The sequence below is a fragment of the Electrophorus electricus genome, unplaced genomic scaffold (assembly GCF_041902795.1).
Source record: "Electrophorus electricus isolate QZ-2024a unplaced genomic scaffold, ASM4190279v1 Scaffold35, whole genome shotgun sequence".
NCBI classification, from domain to species: Eukaryota; Metazoa; Chordata; class Actinopteri; order Gymnotiformes; family Gymnotidae; genus Electrophorus; species Electrophorus electricus.
Genome location: NW_027658638.1, coordinates 1762501 through 1781500, shown reverse-complemented (window position 1 = coordinate 1781500; position 19000 = coordinate 1762501). Strand labels below are relative to the sequence as shown.

The following is a 19000-nucleotide window of genomic DNA, read 5'->3' as shown; positions in this document are numbered from 1 at the left end:
GGAGGGGGCCACCTCTGGGTCACCAAGATGTAGAGGCCTCTTTCTGTGTTATAGAAAGAAAACACAGGGAAGAAAGAAAAGCAGCCAAAATCCACATTTAGGGAAAAAAAAGGAGAGCAAGAGCGAGAGCGAGAGCGAGAGAGCGAGAGCGAGAGAGCGAGAGCGAGAGAGAGAGAGAGAGAGAGAGAGAGAGAGGGATGGGGCGGGACTAAGGGCAGAACGATCCTTATTGGTAGGCAGCTAGGCGCTGTGTTCATGGATTGACTCTGGATGGATCGAATTACACCATTCGCCGTGCATTAGTTTGTTTTCCCCGTGCCGTGCGGAGAAGTTGGTTGAGTTCGAGCTCGATTTGGAATTGTTACGATACAAAACGGATACAAATTTACAGATTCCGATGAGGTGAGTTGTTTGTCGTGAAATTAACTATTTAATGTCTTTAAAGATGGGGAAAACATTTTTTTCTTACCATAATCTAGGAAGAAATAGATTTACTAGGCGTCTCTACAACAGGCTGGCGAGCCGCGGCACACTGCAGAAGGGTTCTATTGGTCTGATCAGAAATAGACTAGGACGATCTATATTTATTCAACGCGTAGCCCATTCAGACATACTAAGGTTTTACCCTTTTATCGCGTAATGATAGTTTTATTCAATTGAAAGTAATTTATTTTACAAATCAATGCGTCTATAGCACAGAGTCGCTCGGGCTAGCAATGTCCCGAGCGCACTTGTTTTTATTTTGTCCGATTTTATGAAGTTAATGGGTGTGGGGGCAGCGAGGGGAGGGGTCTGTTTTAGTGCTATTTGATCGGTGGCGAGCTTTGAAGATCAGAAAACCCTATCCCAGGCCTGAGGACGGGTCGTTCTGCACGGGAATGGGATCATGAATCCTGCTTTATTTCGGAATGATATATCTTGTTCTGCGGATAGAAGAAACGCGTGGGGATTTATTACCGACGATCGGGAACACGCGCTGCTTAATGATCTTTAACCGTTTGGATTTAGCAGTGTAGGAGACGCACTTTGGATACATGAGGAAGACCTACGAGTGTTGTTCATGCGTGTTTCAGAATAAGGTAGGATTTCATTGCTCTTAATAAAGTTGTTCACGTGGGCGATATGAGGGTTTTTCATTTTACTCGAATCGTTACTCTCTACTACAGGATTTACTTTAGCTGAAACAGGCTTTTAAACTATACTTCCTTATTCATCTGCGCTACGAGTCAAAGTCCGAGTTATCTTTCTCAACTCTATGATACTGATACGGTTTAAGACGAAGGAGTAGCTAATAAAAAATCATTTTAAAGACAGAACGCGGGTACCGTAACGGGACTTGCATTCGCGCTTAACAATAGTAGTTACAGTAGGCTGCGTAGGGCAAATGGGAAATGGGAAAATATCATCAAGACAATTACTCCTAAATCATATTGAACAGATTCTCTTATTTAAATAAAGGCCGTCTGTTGGACGCGTACACAATGCTGCGTAACTCTGATAATGGGCTCTTAATTCTGTGTTCGCAGAATCTTACATTTTCTTGTAGTAGCCCAAGTTTACAATATGGAGTTGGGATATAGAGTTTTATGAGGTCGAGCACAAGATAAAGACCAGATCGGTGCTTTAAATTAATATAACCTTCGTCCTTCGGATTGGAAGCGGTTATCGCCGCAGTCACTTAGAGAGATTGCGCAGGCTCTCTCCATGAGAATATTTATGAGAATTTATCGACCGTTCTTTCGTGAATGGGGTTTTAAAATATTCTGAGCTGAGAGCGCTATTGTTAGTTAACTGAGGTGGCGATATATCCTTCCCGCACACATAAATAAAAAAATCAATTTATCAGCACAACTCTGATAGTCGCTTATGTGTATTTTCTCTTTTGTAAATTTCTATAAAGCAAAAGTAGCGCGATGGGTTGGGTGGTTGATTGTGGATATTTCTGAAGAGGATTCCGAGTACGACATATACGTTTTTGGTGACTATTTAATAGATGAGCAAATAGTAACAGTTGAACGCAATTTCAACACTCTCGTATTGAAACATTACAATGCTGCACGTCCAGACTTAGTAGGTGAACTGACTGACAGCCATGTTAATGCTCTGTCAGCAGAATGAAGGAACGAAGCGCACATTTACGCGCGTTTGAATAAAACAGCTGTTTCCCCCGGCCACTTCCCTGAAAGGGACGAATGCATGGTTATTCCTCCTTTTAGCGAATTGAATGATTAAGGTTTGAGCGTATACAGGTTAACTTAATATGAATTACCATATTGTCTTATTCTGTGCCGGATGTTCTAACACATAGAAGAGCTGGAGCTTAAAAATTTCAGGTCAGTTCTGAAGCTTTGATAAATAACTACAAAGTGTGTGTGCAGTGAGCACTCAGTCTCTGCTCTCCTATGATCCGTTTCCCGACTGAAAGGAGGGATAGTGCCTGATACGTTTGAGACCGGTCCATCTCGGCAGCGCGAGCCAGTTTGATTACCCCGCCCATGTGTGGAGCAGGTTGGAGCAGCTGGCGACATTATAACATCCAACTACATGCAGCTCTGCGACCTGACGGGTGTTAACAACGCAGCTGCGCCTGTCCTCTTTATTTTACTTCAATTCTTCTCTTCTATTCTCTTCTCTTTTCTTCCATTATTTTTGTCTCCTTTCCAACCCATTTCTCTTCTGTCTAGTCTTTGGTGAGGCCCGGGTTAACCTTTAAAGTGTTGAGGTCTTCTGTCTGCCCCCAGCTGTCTATTGTTTCACACACACACACACACACACACACACACACACACACACACACACACACACACACACACACACACACACACACACACACAGGGTCTGGTGTCAGGAGTGGGGGGTGCTGGCCCCTTATGTTTCACACTACCCTAGAAAGAGGAGTGGCAGGGTGTTGTCCTGTACCTGTGCCAGCCAGGCAGCAAGTCCAGACTCCTGCTGTAGCAGCAGAGTAAACAGGGCCAGGTTGCATCCAGACAGCACTGAATGCTATAATACACAACTGTTATAGATGGTGAAGTTCCATGCTTTACACTGCTTGACCTAGTCAGTCTGCACAAATGTTATTTTCACTGTTCACATTTGAAGTGATTTGTTGGGTTTAATCACACAAAACAGAATAAATAAGCAAATTTAAGGTACTTAAAACACCAAGTTCAAAGTCTTTGTAATATGTTTGTGTGAGACGTTCACTTAAGTTTTCAGTCAAATATATCATGGTACTGTTTCTCTTTAGAGGAGCACTTTGCTTCACACACTGAGACTGATGCTTTTATTCATGCAAAAATGCACAAACACACATATTACATGGACACACACACACACACACACACACACACACACACACAATGTCAAGACAGACCAACAAGCGCAGTAGAGACCCCACAATCATGTACATTTTGCACTTTACCCACACCACTCTTTTCCTGTTTTTGCCCCACTTCGTCAACTCTAGCCAAGTGCCAGTGGATCTGATAGCACATGCAAGCTCAGGCACCAAGACTTAGCCAAGAGCAGCCTTTTGGAGGGTGATGGGGTCACACATAGAAAGAAGGTGGGGGGGGGGCAATGCTAAACGCTAGTACGTCGCATGACTAGAAGCCGCTCGAGCAGTGCTCATGCACCAGAGGGCAGGAATGAGAAACCAAAGCGAGACATTCAATAGAAAACATGTTGCACTCAATGTAGATTGAAAAGTAATTTTAGACAGCTGACCTTTGGATGTCCTTTGTTTCTGTTTTGCATTAGGTTTCTGTCTCTCTATCTTAATCTTGCTTTCTCTTGCTCTTTCTCTCTTGCTTAGACATTTGATGTCCCCCCTCTCTCTGTCTTTTGTGTGTGCTGGGTGCTGAACTGCAGGAAAATCGTGTTGCATGCACAGCTTGGATGCAGCCTTCCATGCTGTTTCTGTGAATACTAATCTGAAGGCATGAGCTGTCTCTGTCATCTGCTGGGGACATATTGCAGGTGGTTAGCGGCATTTGTCTGTCTGTCTGCCGGCCATGTTCCAGCAGGGGACATTACAGAGCACCATTAACGAGCCATTGGCTCTGGCTGCAGTTAAAGTCCTGTTTTGCACGTACATATACATTCATTGTGGAACGCAGGAGAAGAGAGATATGGAAACAGTGAAAACAAACGAGAGGGAGGAGAGAATAGAGACAAAATGAAAACGATAGAGTCTGATTGAGATAAAGAGAAAGAAAGGAACAGAGAGTTATGCTTATGTCTGCAGTTTACGACAGATCAGAGTCAGAGGAAACAATTTATTTGTCATTGTCATTAGAATAATTACATGTCTCAAAGCCATCAACCTCTCTGGATTTGCTGAAGATAAGATCTGCTTTCTTCCAGATTGAAACCTCAGTAAGGCTTATCTGGTTATCTTCAACTCACCTGGAGAATAATCCCTCATTGTCTGATAGTGAAATGTCATTGATTAGAAAAATGACAAAATTATCCTCATTGATCAGGTAGCATCTGATCAGTAATCATGGTCAAACATGAAAGCATGAAGCCATGATGAAATTAAGACATACTAGGATATCACACAAGCAATACTCAAATACATATATCACATCCAGGTCAACCCTTTCATTCTAATCCATAAATTACTGATCAATCATGCACTGCTGATTGATCAGGGCAGGGTGAGCACTGACAGCTTCTTATTGTGGTCTGGGTGCAGGTGTGCACCAGGGCTAATTGGAAAAGTGTCAATACCAGTGTTTTTGTGTGTGGGATTTTTTTGGGAGGGGGATGGGGGGGGGTCAAAAGCAATCAGAATTCACCAACTAGTCCACTCTAATTCTCACTATCTCTATATATATGTCTCTATATAATTCTTTCTGTCTGTCCCCCGCCCCCTCTCTGGTTATTATATAATAAATTGTTTATATCTGTTATGGCTCAGTGTATAAAATTATTTGTGAGGCTCATAAATAATTAAATTCTATAAAGTTCATTAGTATGCACATACATGCACATACTTGAATATGTGTGAACATATCAAGACACAAACAACCTACACACACTCCCCAGGGAGATGTTCCTTTGTGTGCATATGTGTGTATATTCCTTTCTCTCATTCCGTTTTCTTCAAAGTCTCAGACACGGTTCACTGAAACCATTCAAAGTGAAAACATACATATGTATGTATACATACATCCACTGCTACTGGAAAGTTGTTCCCTTCAGAACAGACCTAAGACAGCAACTATTTCATATATCAAACAATAAGATATCACCTGTGTGTGTGTGTGTGTGTGTGAGTGCGTGAGTGTGTGTATGCGTGCATGTGCTTGTAGCTGTTATCTTGTGCTGTCTAAGAAAGTGTGTCTCTCCTATTTAATTTTTCTGTCTGACAGTGTCTCTCTGACTGTCTCACTCTGTCCCCACTTCTGACCTTCCACTGAGTGACAGATCTCCTTGATCATGAGTATTGGTTGCAAATAAACTGCACATGCAATCAAAGTCAATGCACACACACACACACACACACACACTGACTGCCAGCCAGTGGAAACGTCTTGATAAACTGGTGTGTGTGGGAGAGAATGACAGAGGTCAGGCAGAACAGCGAAACTGTTTCCTAATATAACATTCAGCATATAACATCTAACTGTATGTGTGTGTTGTGAGGTAACATCTGCAGTACAGATAGGGTGTTTCTGGCATCCAACTGTGTATGTATATGTGTCTTTTGCAGGTAAAACCCACAAAAGTGCAGTAGCAGGGTGTATCCGCTGTCTAAAAGTATGAGTGTGTGTGTGTGTGTGTGTGTGTGTGCATGTATGTGTTTTGTGCAGGTAACACCCACATTTGTGCAGTACCGGCGGTGTGTATCAGGCAGAGGGAGATGTGTTGGAGCGGTGTGACCGTACTCAGCCTACTGCTTCTCCTACTGCCTCATCATGATGCCATCAGTTTCCCAGAGGACACAGTCGCTCTCGACAGTGTGGACAGACACTGTACGACAGTCAAACACACACACACACACACACACACACACACACACACACACACACACACACACACACACACACACACACACACAGAGCCCAAAATGTACATATTATAATATCACCATACATTTTTAAGTGTTATGAAAATATTAGTGATGGCAGAGATGAAAAACAAGGGCTTTATTAGTATTATCTCAAGCTGCATAACTGCTACCAGCTTCCAGTCATTTTCAGCAACATTAGCACTTTTGATTGAGCAATTCTTTTAATTTTGGGCACAAGGGGTTTGGGTACAATTGTTTGGTCAAAATAAATAACTTGCCAACTACAAATGGAAGGAGAAACCCCATTAGTCTGAAAGGTTTACAGGAGAAATCAATCAAAGGAGGATTTTTAATGGACAGTCAAAAATCTAATTCATAGCTAGGCTTAATTTGTGCATGCACATCCATCCATCTGTGGAATTTCTTTTATTTTGTACATTGACTCTAGGCTGGAGTTCTCAATTTCTGTCAAAATGTTTAGGCAACAGCCATCAATTTTTCTTTCTAGTTTATCAGGAAAAGCTTCCCAATTATGGGATCGTGTCGATGCTGTACCTATTCGTTAATCAGCATTCCTTCTATTAAGACTTTAAGACTTAAGACTATATAATGCATTCCTCATGCAATCAATCATCAAGAGATCTTTCAATATGCTTCAGTACAAATGCTGCTAATCAATATCAGGCTCAGGCCTCTGTAGTGCTCTCCACACTGAAGAATCCTGTACATTTTGTCTTTGTGCCATAGATTCTCGGCAGTATCCGGTTTTCCGGGGCCGGCCCTCCGGGAATGAATCACAGCACCGTTTGGACTTCCAGCTGATGAACAAGATCCAGGACACACTCTTCATAGCTGGCAGGTAAACTCACACTCTTCACTGTACATAGATAACTCTCAGAGGCCCAATTTACCAAGTATCCTTAAAGGATAAGCTCATTATAGATCAGCGAGCTACTGTTCCTGGCTCAGAAATCTTACTGCAAGACAAACTTAGCCCCCCTCCACAACACCAATGAAATTCTCTAATCTGTTTTTCCTCCCTTCATAACAGGGACCAGGTCTACTTAGTGAGTCTGAGAGAGTCTTATAGGAACGAGATCATCCCCTACAGGGTGAGTTTATACTGGTAATCGCATCTGGAGCTGGAAATGCCTCTGAACAATCTCATAAAAAGCAAGATATTTAAGAGAGTGGAAACAAGGAACTAGAAATACATCATTGTGGGTAACACAGTTCTGAAATTGCAGAAGCTAACGTGGAGGTCGGGTCAAGCAGACCGGGAAACGTGTGCCATGAAGGGCAAACACAGAGTGAGTGCTTCATCCATTCTCCTTCCTTAGCGCCATCTCCCGCTTTTAACGGAAATGAGAGCACAACTTTCCACAAGTTATTTATGCTACTGCAGAGCCATAAATCTCTTTGTGCATCTATCCCTTACACTCCTTCCCCCTCTCATACTTTCTCTCTGTCTCCCTTTTACTCTCACGCAGGATGAGTGCCATAATTTTATCAAAGTTTTGGTTCCCAGAAATGACGATCTAGTGTTCATCTGTGGTACCAATGGATTCAATCCAATGTGTCGCTACTATAGGGTAGGCTTTGCCCCTAATTCCCCCTACAATACACACACACACACACAAACACACACACACACACACACACACACACACACACACACACACAGTTTAAACAGTGTGTATGTATGTATGTGTATGTATATATATATATATATATATATATATATATATATATATATATATATATATATATATATATATATATATATATATATACACACACACACTATAAACTATACACTACAAACTCATATGTGCATATATCTTTCTACAGGTATACTGCATACGACACATAAATATTGCTCCAAAGCATATCTTAATTTTTATCCTTTTCCTCCATATTCATTGTCTTTCTTACTGTATCTCGCTGTCTCTCTGTCTCTCTCCCTTTCTTTCTTTCTCACTATCTCCCTGTCTTCCTCTCTTCCCACCATCAGCTGGATAATCTGGAGTTTGATGGGGAGGAGATCAGTGGGTTGGCACGTTGCCCGTTTGATGCCAAGCAGACCAATGTTGCCATCTTTGCGGGTATGTGCTATCTCTGGATAATAAGGCTGAGTGATGAATGGCTCTCTTAGGCTTTCTGGAACCTTTTGGGGAAATTTAAAAATCAAGTCTCATCAAAGACATAAATCACTAGTGGCAGTGGTACAAGTAACTGTGTACCAACACACTGTCCACACACACGACCAGGAGACTACCAATTAATAACACACAGCGGGGACATGAGTGAGGAAACACATGCATGCCTATTGGTTTACTTGCATGTGGTAATGCATTTTAACCGTACAGGTGTTTATGTTAAGGAAATGATGTAACTTCTGTGACATCAGTGACATCTGTGTTTGTTGATGTGTGTGTGTATCTGTGTGTTGCAGATAGTAAACTATACTCGGCTACAGTAGCAGACTTCCTTGCCAGTGATGCAGTTATCTACCGTAGCATGGGAGATGGTTCTGCCCTCCGAACCATTAAATATGACTCCAAGTGGTTAAAAGGTAAAGCACACTATGTCCCTACTTCTCTCTTCTCTCACCGGCCTTTGCAATCACCACTCAGCACTTATCTTGTAGGCTGTCTGTCACTGCTGCAGGATACACACATATACAAAAATGCTAACTCACGTATAAACACACACAAACAAACACACACACACACACACACACACACACACACACACACACACACACACACACACACACACTCTTCATCCAGTAAGACCCTGCACATCTAAGCAAAATTTAAAGAATCATCAAAATTTCACTTCAGGTTGTCTCTCTCTCTATGCCTCTCTCTTATTCTGTTATTTTCCACCACCCCAGAGCCACATTTCCTGCATGCAGTGGATTATGGGAGACACGTTTACTTCTTCTTCCGAGAGATTGCAGCAGAACACAACAATCTGGGCAAGGTACAGCAAAACAGCTCATGCCAGCAACTCTTTAAAAGCACAATGACACGCATGCGCTAAAATCTAGTCACCACTAAACTGCCAACCCTGGAATAGTTGCTAGCTATCCCGGGGTTTTGGGTGGTGTTGTGCTTCCAATCAGCCCAGTGCATTTCATTTTGATTTATGGTGTCTATATTTCCACGATTGGCTGTAGTTCCTGCGTATGAGATGAGTAGGTCTCTGTGAGGGATCAGTGACTCACCATAGACCCACTAGTGCTAATTAATATTTCAGTTCACAAATCGAATTGGCCGAGGCAATGTTTTGTGCTGGTGAATTATTAAGACAGTTACATATGGCTTATTCCATCCCTACAGTAGTTTACTGTACTTTATCAATCACGGAGAAAGAGGGTAGGAAAGATAAAACACAGAAAGACAGAGAGAGAACAAGTTACAGCAAGTGAGAGATGTTCTGTCTACATGTGTGATTAAACATGTTTGCAACCAGGGCCTGGTACAAGCACAGGACAGGTTTGCTTGGAGCCGCGGGGTTCAAAACTTTATTCACATGAAGGAGATGTATTATTCAAATCCAGAAAGTGTTTTGCCTATGCCAAGTCCTCAGTTCCTCCCTCCATTTCCCTCCCCCTTCCTCTCCTTTTTCTCCCTCTTTTCCTCTCTCTCCAGGCAGTGTACTCGAGAGTGGCTCGGATATGTAAGAACGATGTGGGCGGCTCGCAGCGGGTGCTGGAGAAACACTGGACGTCATTTGTGAAGGCGAGGCTCAACTGCTCAGTGCCTGGCGAGTCCTTCTTCTACTTTGACGTCCTTCAGTCAGTCACAGACATTATCGACATCAACGGGGTCCCATCTGTGGTGGGCGTCTTTACCACCCAGTTCAACAGGTAGGAAAATAGCATTCCTTGTGCTTATCCAGCATCTGTCCCTGAGCCAGTCACTGCACTGGGGGTTGGTTTGATTGAGCGGTTTGCTAATGAGGCTAATGTGCCTTGATCAGTATCCCAGGTTCTGCAGTGTGCGCCTTCTCCATGCCGGACATTGAAAAGGCATTCCGCGGGCGCTTTAAGGAACAGAAGACTGTGGATTCTGTCTGGACTCCCTTCCCTGAGGAGAAGTTGCCCAAACCCAGGTGGGCTTCTCACACCCATGTCCTCATAACAATTGCTTTCTGCTGAATAATTAATCAGGGATGATTAGACGCGTTGCATATTTTACAGCATGCACACGGTACCCGTATGGGGGCAGGTGTACGTTTACGGGTGTTAGACACACTGCAGCTTTGTGCCTACAGCGGCTGCTTGGTACCATTCCTCTCGAGTGTGACTACAGTGTTTCTGTGCTTTCAGACCGGGCTGCTGTGCAGGTCATGGATCAGCAGAATCCTACAAAAGCTCCATCGAGTTCCCGGATGAGACGCTGCAGTTCATAAAGTTACATCCTCTCATGGATGCAGCCGTGCCTTCCACTGGGGACGAACCGTGGTTCACAAAGACAAGAGTACGGTATGACCTGACTCCAGAGCAGGGCTACATTAGTTCTCCATACCACCACCATGAAACCACCACCATTAAAAATGACAAAAACCTGGATCAGTACCCAAATCACATAACTGTAAATGACAAAACCTCGGGTTACTTAAGCAATTAACATACTTAAGTTCAGGCATTCATTTTGTTGCTCAGAATCATCCATCTTTCCTGTTTTTAAGCTAAAAGATGCATATGCCAATAACTAATAAATTCAAGAAGGTATTAGTTTTAGCTTCAGACATTACATCAGAAGTTCTATTGGCCAGCACATTTAATTAACTGGCCCTCAATTTGGTGGAAAGCCTGATTGTCATGGACAATGTTTACATCAGTCTGCTCAGGTTTTAGCAGAGACAGCTATTGCTTCAGATATCTTAAAATCTCCTTAAATGTCTCTTTAAATGTCTTGAAGGTACAGATTGACAGCATTGGCTGTGGACAATGCAGCAGGCCCCTTTAAGAACTACACTGTGGTTTTCATTGGCTCAGAGGCTGGCATTGTTCTGAAGGTGCTGGCGAAAACAACGGCACTGTCCCTCAATGAGAGTGTCCTGCTGGAGGAGATTGATGTCTTTAACCAGGCCAAGTATGTCTTAATCCGGCTGTCAGTTAGACTTTTAATCGTAGTGTCAATCTGAATCTGAATCTCAATATCAGATCCTGACTCTGTTTCCATATATGTAGTTCTATTTGTATGTCAAATAACACTTTATTACTTGACGGATTTATTTTTCTTATTATACATTTACGTAACCACAATCTTTGAGCAAAGTTCTATATAAATGTATTATCATCACTGTTGTATTTTTATCCAGAATTCCTACCACCTGAGCATCAGAATGTACTGATTAGAGAGCAAAAGTAAAATATGATTCAGCAATTTTTCTCATTTTTGTTTGAGGGAATCTCTGCTGTCAAACTCCTGTTCCTCTGAAATATTTTGCATTTCAGTCATAATACAGTTCTAACTGACAGGAATATCTGATAAGATGTTTAGCACATCCACACTTTTTTCCTTTTTATTCATTCTTTCTCTCTCTCTCTATCTCTCTATCTCTCTCCCCTACTTTCATGAACTGTGCAGGTGTATATCGAGTAATGAGGATGACAGGCGCATTTTGTCCTTCCATCTGGACAAAGACACACATACACTGTTTGTGGCTTTCTCTAGTTGTGTAGTCCGAATCCCCTCGAGTCGCTGCGAGAGACACCGTTCCTGCCACAAGTGAGTTCCAACTGTAGCACTGCATATACCTTACACAGAAACACACACACAGACACACACACACATGCACACTCACTCAAGAACTGAAATATGCCGAAGTTAAATTAGGTAAAAGGTCATATACACTTACTACTGCTACAAAGAATAAATAATATTAAATGGAAAGCATGTTTTTGGATGTAAAGTATTTTATTTGATCTAATAAATCTCCCAAAGACAATTAAAAAACAATAAATAATAAGTGCATTGTAAGGCATACAAATATGCATATACATATATAATCACCGACAGGTAGAACCAACTGCACAACTACACTGCTGCTATCACAATGCAAGCCCATGACATGTAAAACCTAAACAGTGAGCATGTGTGATGCTTTTCTTGTTTGTTCCAGGTCATGCATAGCGTCCAGAGATCCATATTGCGGGTGGATGCCTCACGGAGCCTGTGAAAGGATACCAGCAGACGAGCAGTAAGTCATTTAACACACACACACATACACACACGCACACACACACACACACACATACACACACGCACACACACACACACACACACACACACACACACACACACACAGACAGCTCAGTGCACTCATGGATATATGTGTTTACTTCTACACAAGTTTATTCATAATAAAAAAAGGTCAAAGTACTCTCTCTCTCTCTCTCTCTCTCAGGACTGGTTTTGAGCAAGATGTTGAGTATGGTAACATGGCAGGACTCGGTGACTGTCATGGTGAGGTCATTGCATTTGTATTTCACCATGCCCAAACAGCAATAGCTCACGTCACATTAGTAACCCTTCACCACATGCCGCCGAAAGAGATTAACGCATAAAAACTTACTGCCACATGCTACTAATGATGCACACAGAGTGTCTTAACTGAGCCTGCTGTACTGACTCGAGAAGCAGAAATGGAGATGCTGTCACAAGCACATCCTTTTACTACTCACTGTCAATGCAGAGCAGAATTGCTGCAAACAGATTTTTTTTTGTTGTTTGTTTTTCTTTTTAAAAAAATGACATTTCTGTAAACTCCTGTCCTATGACTAGGGTTTTTATTTTAATTTTAGATATTTATATTTTCCTTATTTTATGCTGATTTCTTTTTCCTTTAATTCCTTTAGAGTTTTTGACTACTGCTTCAGCACCAGATTTCAAATCATATGGCGACCCAACTTCTGGTTAGTTTTCTTAACTTGATTGATTTCGTTCCCTGAGTTCCGCAATCTCGCAGTCTCGCATCCTCCCGTTTTTCACTGCTTCTATCCACAGCTCTTAATCGTCATTATCATCACCATTGCTATAGTCGACATCACGGCTCTGATTCTTTAGTCTAAAGCAGACTCTATACTTCTGTCTTCTGGCACTTTCTAGTCTTTTGTTTAGTTTGTTTTTTCTATTCTCTATCACCATCTAATGCATGACCTGTAGCTGCCTGCCTTTGCTTCCACCTCCCAACCTTTTTGTCTTTTTCTGGAGGCTGTTCTCACCGACTCTCCCTTTTAGTTGGTATTGTGTCTCATAGTTATATCTTATCTATTATATCTCAGTCATTTTAAAAGTATTAATGTACGTTAATCAATTCCGGTCTGCAGCTCATGCTTTTCCTAAAAGCAGAATGTCTGTCACAACAGCACTGCCTACTCTTTCTTTTAGAGACATCTTTTAAAGAAGCCAGTATTGTGACCCTAAGCCAGAGCGCTCAACCTTTGTCTTCTATCTTGGTGAACATTAGTTTCACTTGTTAATAATCTCTTTGTTGCCACAGACATGAAGTTACCCACACCGTCACTCACGTCATCCACTGCCTCAGGCCCTGTACAATCACCTAAAACCGTTCCCTCACTGCCTCCCCAACTCTTTGGCTCACGGAAATTTGTTCTCCAAGATGATCTCAGCATTTCGCGATCAATTGACTCGGTCCCAGGGGTGCTGGAGGGTAAGGCCTTAATGGAAGTATGTCATAAATCTGCATGGAATTCTGGGTCATAGCTCTAGCGATGAATTATCTGAGAGTCAGAGTCTGTTTTGAATGGGATCTTTTTCACCAGATGTGACTCAGAATGTCACCACTGCTGGTGCATTCACCACTGCTGGTGCATTAACTAAGCACAACTAACTGTGTGTGCTGGGTAAACTTTCATTTAATAGCTATAAGACATGCAGCTTAGCAAGGTGATGCTAGAAGCTATGCTCAGCTATCCATCAGCTCACAGGGTATTTTCATTTTCTTTTATTTTATTTTTGTTGTTTATCTCACCGTGGTTTATTCTATATTCAGCAAGTTCTGTTTAAATTTGCTTTATTTATCATTCATCTCTCCAAGTAATCTTCTTGTATCTTTTTGCACAGGAGTTCTTTTTTAAATTACTTTTTCATATAGTCTTTCATTTTTCTTACCTTCCTTTTTTTTTTCTCGTGTAGTTTCTTTTTGGCTTCTTTTGTTTGTCTTCTAGTTCTGTTGGATTTCAACAAATCTTCCAAAGGCCTTGCCACTGACCAACACTGTTGTAGCACTTCACCGTAACACGTGATTACTTACCCACTAACACTTCACCATAACATGGGATTACTTACCCACTAACACTTCACTTTAACACGATTACTTACCCACTAACACCCTCAAAGGTCAGATTCCATCAGATCCTGAATAAATTCTTCTTCTCAAATAGTCTTATTTGCCATCAATTGGGGGTTGAAGGAAAACTCTCAAGTCAATCCAGAACTACTAACCACCTTTATTCCTCAGTAGGCATGTCATGAAAGTTTGCAAACTAAGAGCCTACTAGCAGCTAACTGGATTACTTCACTAATGTACTTGTGGGTAGCTTTTAAACACTAACTGATCTGTTGAACTTTTGTATGTGTACCAGATGTTCTCTTTCATAGAAACCAATTACCAATTTTATTACCCATCTCAAATGCTCTAGTTTAATCATGCCAAGTCTAAACTTTCAATAAATGACAGAATACCTACAGGGGAAAGGGAGAGGACACCCTGCTGGAATAGCAGAGGGAAGCAGAGCAAACTGTTTTTACGTGTGTGTGTGTGTGTGTGTGTGTGTGTGTGTGTGTGTGTGTGTGTGTGTGTGTGTGTGTGTGTGTGTGTGTGTGTGCGTGTGTGTGTGTGTGTGTGTGCGCGTGTGTGTCTGCATGCACGCACACACATGTACATGCTTGAGATTGTGTATCTGTGTGTGTGACAGAGGAAAAAAGGTCTATATATGATAGTTTTGTGACAGGTTGACATGAGGCTGTATGTGTCTTTCAGGTGTTTGGGAGATCCAGTCGGGTGAGTCCAATCAGTTAGTACACATGAACATCCTCATCACGTGTGTTTTTGCTGCCTTCCTCCTTGGGGCGCTTGTTGCTGGCATGGTGGTGTACTGCTACCGTGATGCCTTCCTACGTAAACCACGCAAGATCCACAAGGATGCTGAGTCAGCACCATCCTGTACAGACTCCACAGGGAGCTTTACCAAGTTGAATGGCCTGTTCGAAAGCCCTGTGAAGGAGTTCCACCATGCAATGGACACACCCAAGCTGTACTCTGGCCTGCTCAATACAGGGAAGGATATGTTGCCATCACCAGACACCAAGACCATGATTCTCAGTGGGCAGAACCCAGAGCTAGCAGCGCTACCCACTCCTGAGTCAACACCTGTGTTGCAGCAGAAGACCCTGCAGCCAGTCAAGAGCCAATGGGAGAGGACCCAGGGCAAACTGTGCATACCCCGCAAGGATGGCCCACCCAAGAGCCCACAGTACCTCCCCTCAAGCCCTCCTCCACACCCAGCTATCGGAAACCCCCACATACCAAGTGCGGTGGTGCTTCCCAATGCCACACACGAGCACCGCACACCGAGTCCTGATGGATCTCGGTTAGAGAAAAGGGTTCATAACAGCGAAGAGTCGGGCACCAAGTCCAGTCGCAAAGAGCACCACCGTTCAGTGGATGCCAGGAACACACTGAATGACCTCCTGAAGCACCTTAACGAGAGCAGCAGCAACACCAAGGCCATCATTGTGGATCCTCCTCACAGTCGGCAGCACCTGATGTTGGAGCCCATGGGCAACATGGCAGAGATCCCACCCAAGGTCCCAAGCCGGGAGGCGTCGCTCTACTCACCCTCGTCCTCATTGCCCAGAAATAGTCCCACCAAGCGTGTGGATGTACCCTCCACGCCCACGTCACCTACAGGGCAGACAGGGACCCTGGAAAGGCAGAGGTACCATCGCAGCTCTTCCCAGCGACATTCGCTGTCTTCTCCACCCAAAGGGCTCCATTCACCCAGTGGGGTGATGGTGACCCGCCAGCCCAGTTTCAACAGGGGCGGATACATACCACCCACCCCGCCTTCCAGACTGGACTCCCACGGGGTACCGGTGGGTGTGACACCCTCCATCTCCCGGCAGAGCAGCTACAGTGGGCATGGCTCGCTTCCCCGGACCTCTGTCAAACGGACAGCCTCATTAAAACCCGATGTGCCCCCAAAACCCAGCAGCTTTGTGCCACAGACACCTCAGATGAGAGCAGTGAACAAATACAGCTACTGACAAGCCCTTTGTGGGCTACTTATATCCTGTGAAAAGGACCGTAGGAGTAAAAGGCTTTCTGGCTAAGCAAAAGGGTCCAACTGTGTCTAAATGCCCTCTCGCTGTGCATTCAGAAGAGAGCACAGCAGAGCCACATCATGTCACCTGTGTCCCACTACTTTGTAGTTTATATCAAGTTAAATATGAGTCTCTGGCCTTCCAGGCGGCAGGGACGCCTAAGGTCAGAGGGCACAGGTGCCACAGCTGATTCGGGTGGCAGGGACCGTTGATGGAATACTTGAAAAATTGCCTCGCCCTCCTCCCTGCCACCCTGCAGAGTCCTGTTCTTCAGTGAACAGGGCAGAAATGGACAGAGGGTTGGACGTGGGCATTTGGCTGTTTTGAAGAGGATGAAAGGGCAGAGTGTGACAACATGGTACGACATGATTTTGGCTGTGTTTAGGCGAAGAGAAGGCAGCAGGATGGAGAGGTAGCATTTTTCATTTTCTTTTTCAGAGGACAGCCCTCTGGGGTGAACCAGTCTACATTCAGTCATCACAAAAAGGGATGCACTTAACCACTGGCTTCTCCCCAGCTCCAGTCATTTGTGTTGTAAAACTGAATCCCATTTTGGGGTATGTTAACATCATGTGTGTGTGTATATTTGTGGAGGTGTAGAGAGCCAACTATTAATCAGCCATTTCTGTGTGCAGAGGAGATTTCCGGTGCCTACTTGGGTAACTTTTTTTTTAAAACTCACTGGGGAAAATTATAACACTTTTTGCTGCTACTGGGTTAGACGAAAATGTTACATAGTGTGTTTTTGATGCCTGTGCATTGATCAGTTCAGCCCTAACCTCCTGGACAGTGTTGGTAGGCTTGGTCCTTCGTGTGTTTTGCTGCAGAACATGAGGCTCAGTACTTGTTGTGTCCAGTAGAGCACTTTGTTTGCTCCTGTTTGGGAGAGACAGAAACACGGCAAAGCCTGTAGATTCATCATGAATGACAAACCTACTGCCACAAGTCCTGTAATGACCCCCGACTACACACTCTCTCCCACTCCCTCTCTCCTTTGCTTCACAAAACACCCCCACCCCACCCAGAAACTGCTCTAGTCATTGCTGGACCCATTCTACATTTTTTTCTTCTCTGAATAAGGCATTATTATCAAGTGGGTCCAAAGCCTTCAGTACAGGCCAAACGTGTTCACAATATGTCTAAATTTCTTGAGAAACATTAGAGAGCTCATAGATCGGTGGATGGATCAGGATCTACACGCCTGTGGCTCAGACCTGTCATTTGGCCATTAAATCTATAATCATAATCAGTCATTGTAAGATGTACCAATGTCTCCTAAAGAGTCATGCTGGTAATGACATTATTGTAAATATATAAATATATGAACATGGATATTTCAGAGGCAAGTGTACCTCGATTTGTGTATTTTGTGCCTTATTAAAAGCCTCACCATGGTTGAAATTTTTATTTGGTTTAGGAATCATGTCATTGCACCCATTTAACCACATGATAATTACTTACGGGCTGAATAAAATTAAACTAGAAGAAAAGAAATGGGAGAGTAAAGGGAAAAGAAATGGGAGACACTAAGAAAACCAAAATAAATTTTTGCATTTGCAAATTACTATAAAAAGTCCCACCAGCCCCCTGGTTTTTGGTAAGGTGTCACATTCGACAATGTATTCAGACACTGGGATGTAAACATCAACTTTTTGTACAATTTAATTCTACAAACCTATCCCTTTGACACAAATTTAAAACATAGACAGACATTGCTGCTTTCAACTGTAAATTGGGTATTTGGCAAATGTGGTTCACTTTCTGAAGAAAGTAATATAAAATCTTAACAGCTTATTTGTCAGCCTCTTGGGGAAGGCATGCAGCGAATTGGAAGCTGTCCTTCTGTTTACATGTGATGATTGTATTTTAAATAGCTGCCCATGCACTGAGCTACTGGTCCCATGGCAAGGGGCAAGGTGTGCTCCGACATGTCTGCTGAGGCCGAACCTGCTCTACTGCTTTGTATATTGCAATATTATCTTTGTTTGGTTTTTTTCTGTTGCATTCTGAAATGAAGCCTCCACATTTCAGCCAGTTGTTTTATGTGCAAAGAGAAGCCTACCTATCTACCTAGGTTTTTTATATACTGTGTAAAACTGGGCAGTTTGAACTCCAGTTGTTTTGTTTTCCAGAGTATTTTAATGTGTAGATATGTTGCAAAACTGTACTGTGAAACTGTAAATACTACCATCATCCTTAAGGATATTTTTGTTGATTTTTTAACACAGCATGTATAGTTGAAATAAAATATTACTGCACAGAAAATCTGATTGCATTATTATTTTCCTGCCCCAAACACCTGACTCTATGTTAATAAAGAATATTGAAGATTAGATTAGCTCAGCGGATAAGGTACTTGACTTGTGATTGGAAGGTTGCTGGTTCAAGTTGCCCCAAGAATCTTAAGTGACCCTTGACGTTGACGTTTTGGCTGAAGAACAGTACCATGGAGTAGTGGTTCTTTGTCACTGTGGATTTCTTGTACAGCTAATGACCAAGGACTAGCTTTTGTCATGTGAAACCAGGAAAAACACACAAGCATATTCAGTTCAGGAAGTCATCCAGAACTGGGACTAAAAGCCACTGGAGTGTGAGGAATACTGTTCAGAAG

The 19000-nt window shown here is 42.9% G+C and overlaps 1 protein-coding gene across 7 annotated transcripts; it reads left to right on the top strand.

Annotated features, from left to right (window-relative positions):
- Positions 1-304: 304 nt before the first annotated feature.
- On the top strand, positions 305-18654 carry sema6d (semaphorin 6D). Of its 7 annotated transcripts, none has more exons than XM_081709278.1 (20): positions 311-402; positions 1012-1079; positions 5823-5984; positions 6770-6881; positions 7074-7134; positions 7270-7332; positions 7513-7614; positions 8037-8127; positions 8478-8597; positions 8922-9010; positions 9682-9899; positions 10013-10144; positions 10362-10517; positions 10957-11130; positions 11629-11769; positions 12164-12241; positions 12449-12507; positions 12900-12956; positions 13544-13714; positions 15047-18654. In XM_081709278.1, the coding sequence occupies exons 3-20, from the start codon at positions 5873-5875 to the stop codon at positions 16330-16332; spliced, it is 3222 nt and encodes a 1073-aa protein (XP_081565404.1). In that variant the 5' UTR covers positions 311-402; positions 1012-1079; positions 5823-5872; the 3' UTR covers positions 16333-18654. The 7 variants fall into 7 exon arrangements, with proteins under 7 accessions (XP_026865659.3, XP_026865657.3, XP_026865660.3 ...); XM_027009857.3 differs by having other exon boundaries at positions 312-402; positions 1009-1079; XM_027009858.3 differs by lacking the exon at positions 1012-1079 and having other exon boundaries at positions 305-402; positions 10963-11130.
- Positions 18655-19000: the final 346 nt, after the last annotated feature.

Coding starts and splice junctions, on each gene's coding strand:
- sema6d (XM_027009856.3), top strand. CDS start 5,873: ATGTGTTGGAGCGGTGTGACCGTACTCAGCCTACTGCTTCTCCTACTG. Junction 8,598..8,921: donor TGACTCCAAGTGGTTAAAAG/GTAAAGCACACT, acceptor CCACCACCCCAG/AGCCACATTTCCTGCATGCA. Junction 10,145..10,361: donor GAGAAGTTGCCCAAACCCAG/GTGGGCTTCTCA, acceptor CTGTGCTTTCAG/ACCGGGCTGCTGTGCAGGTC.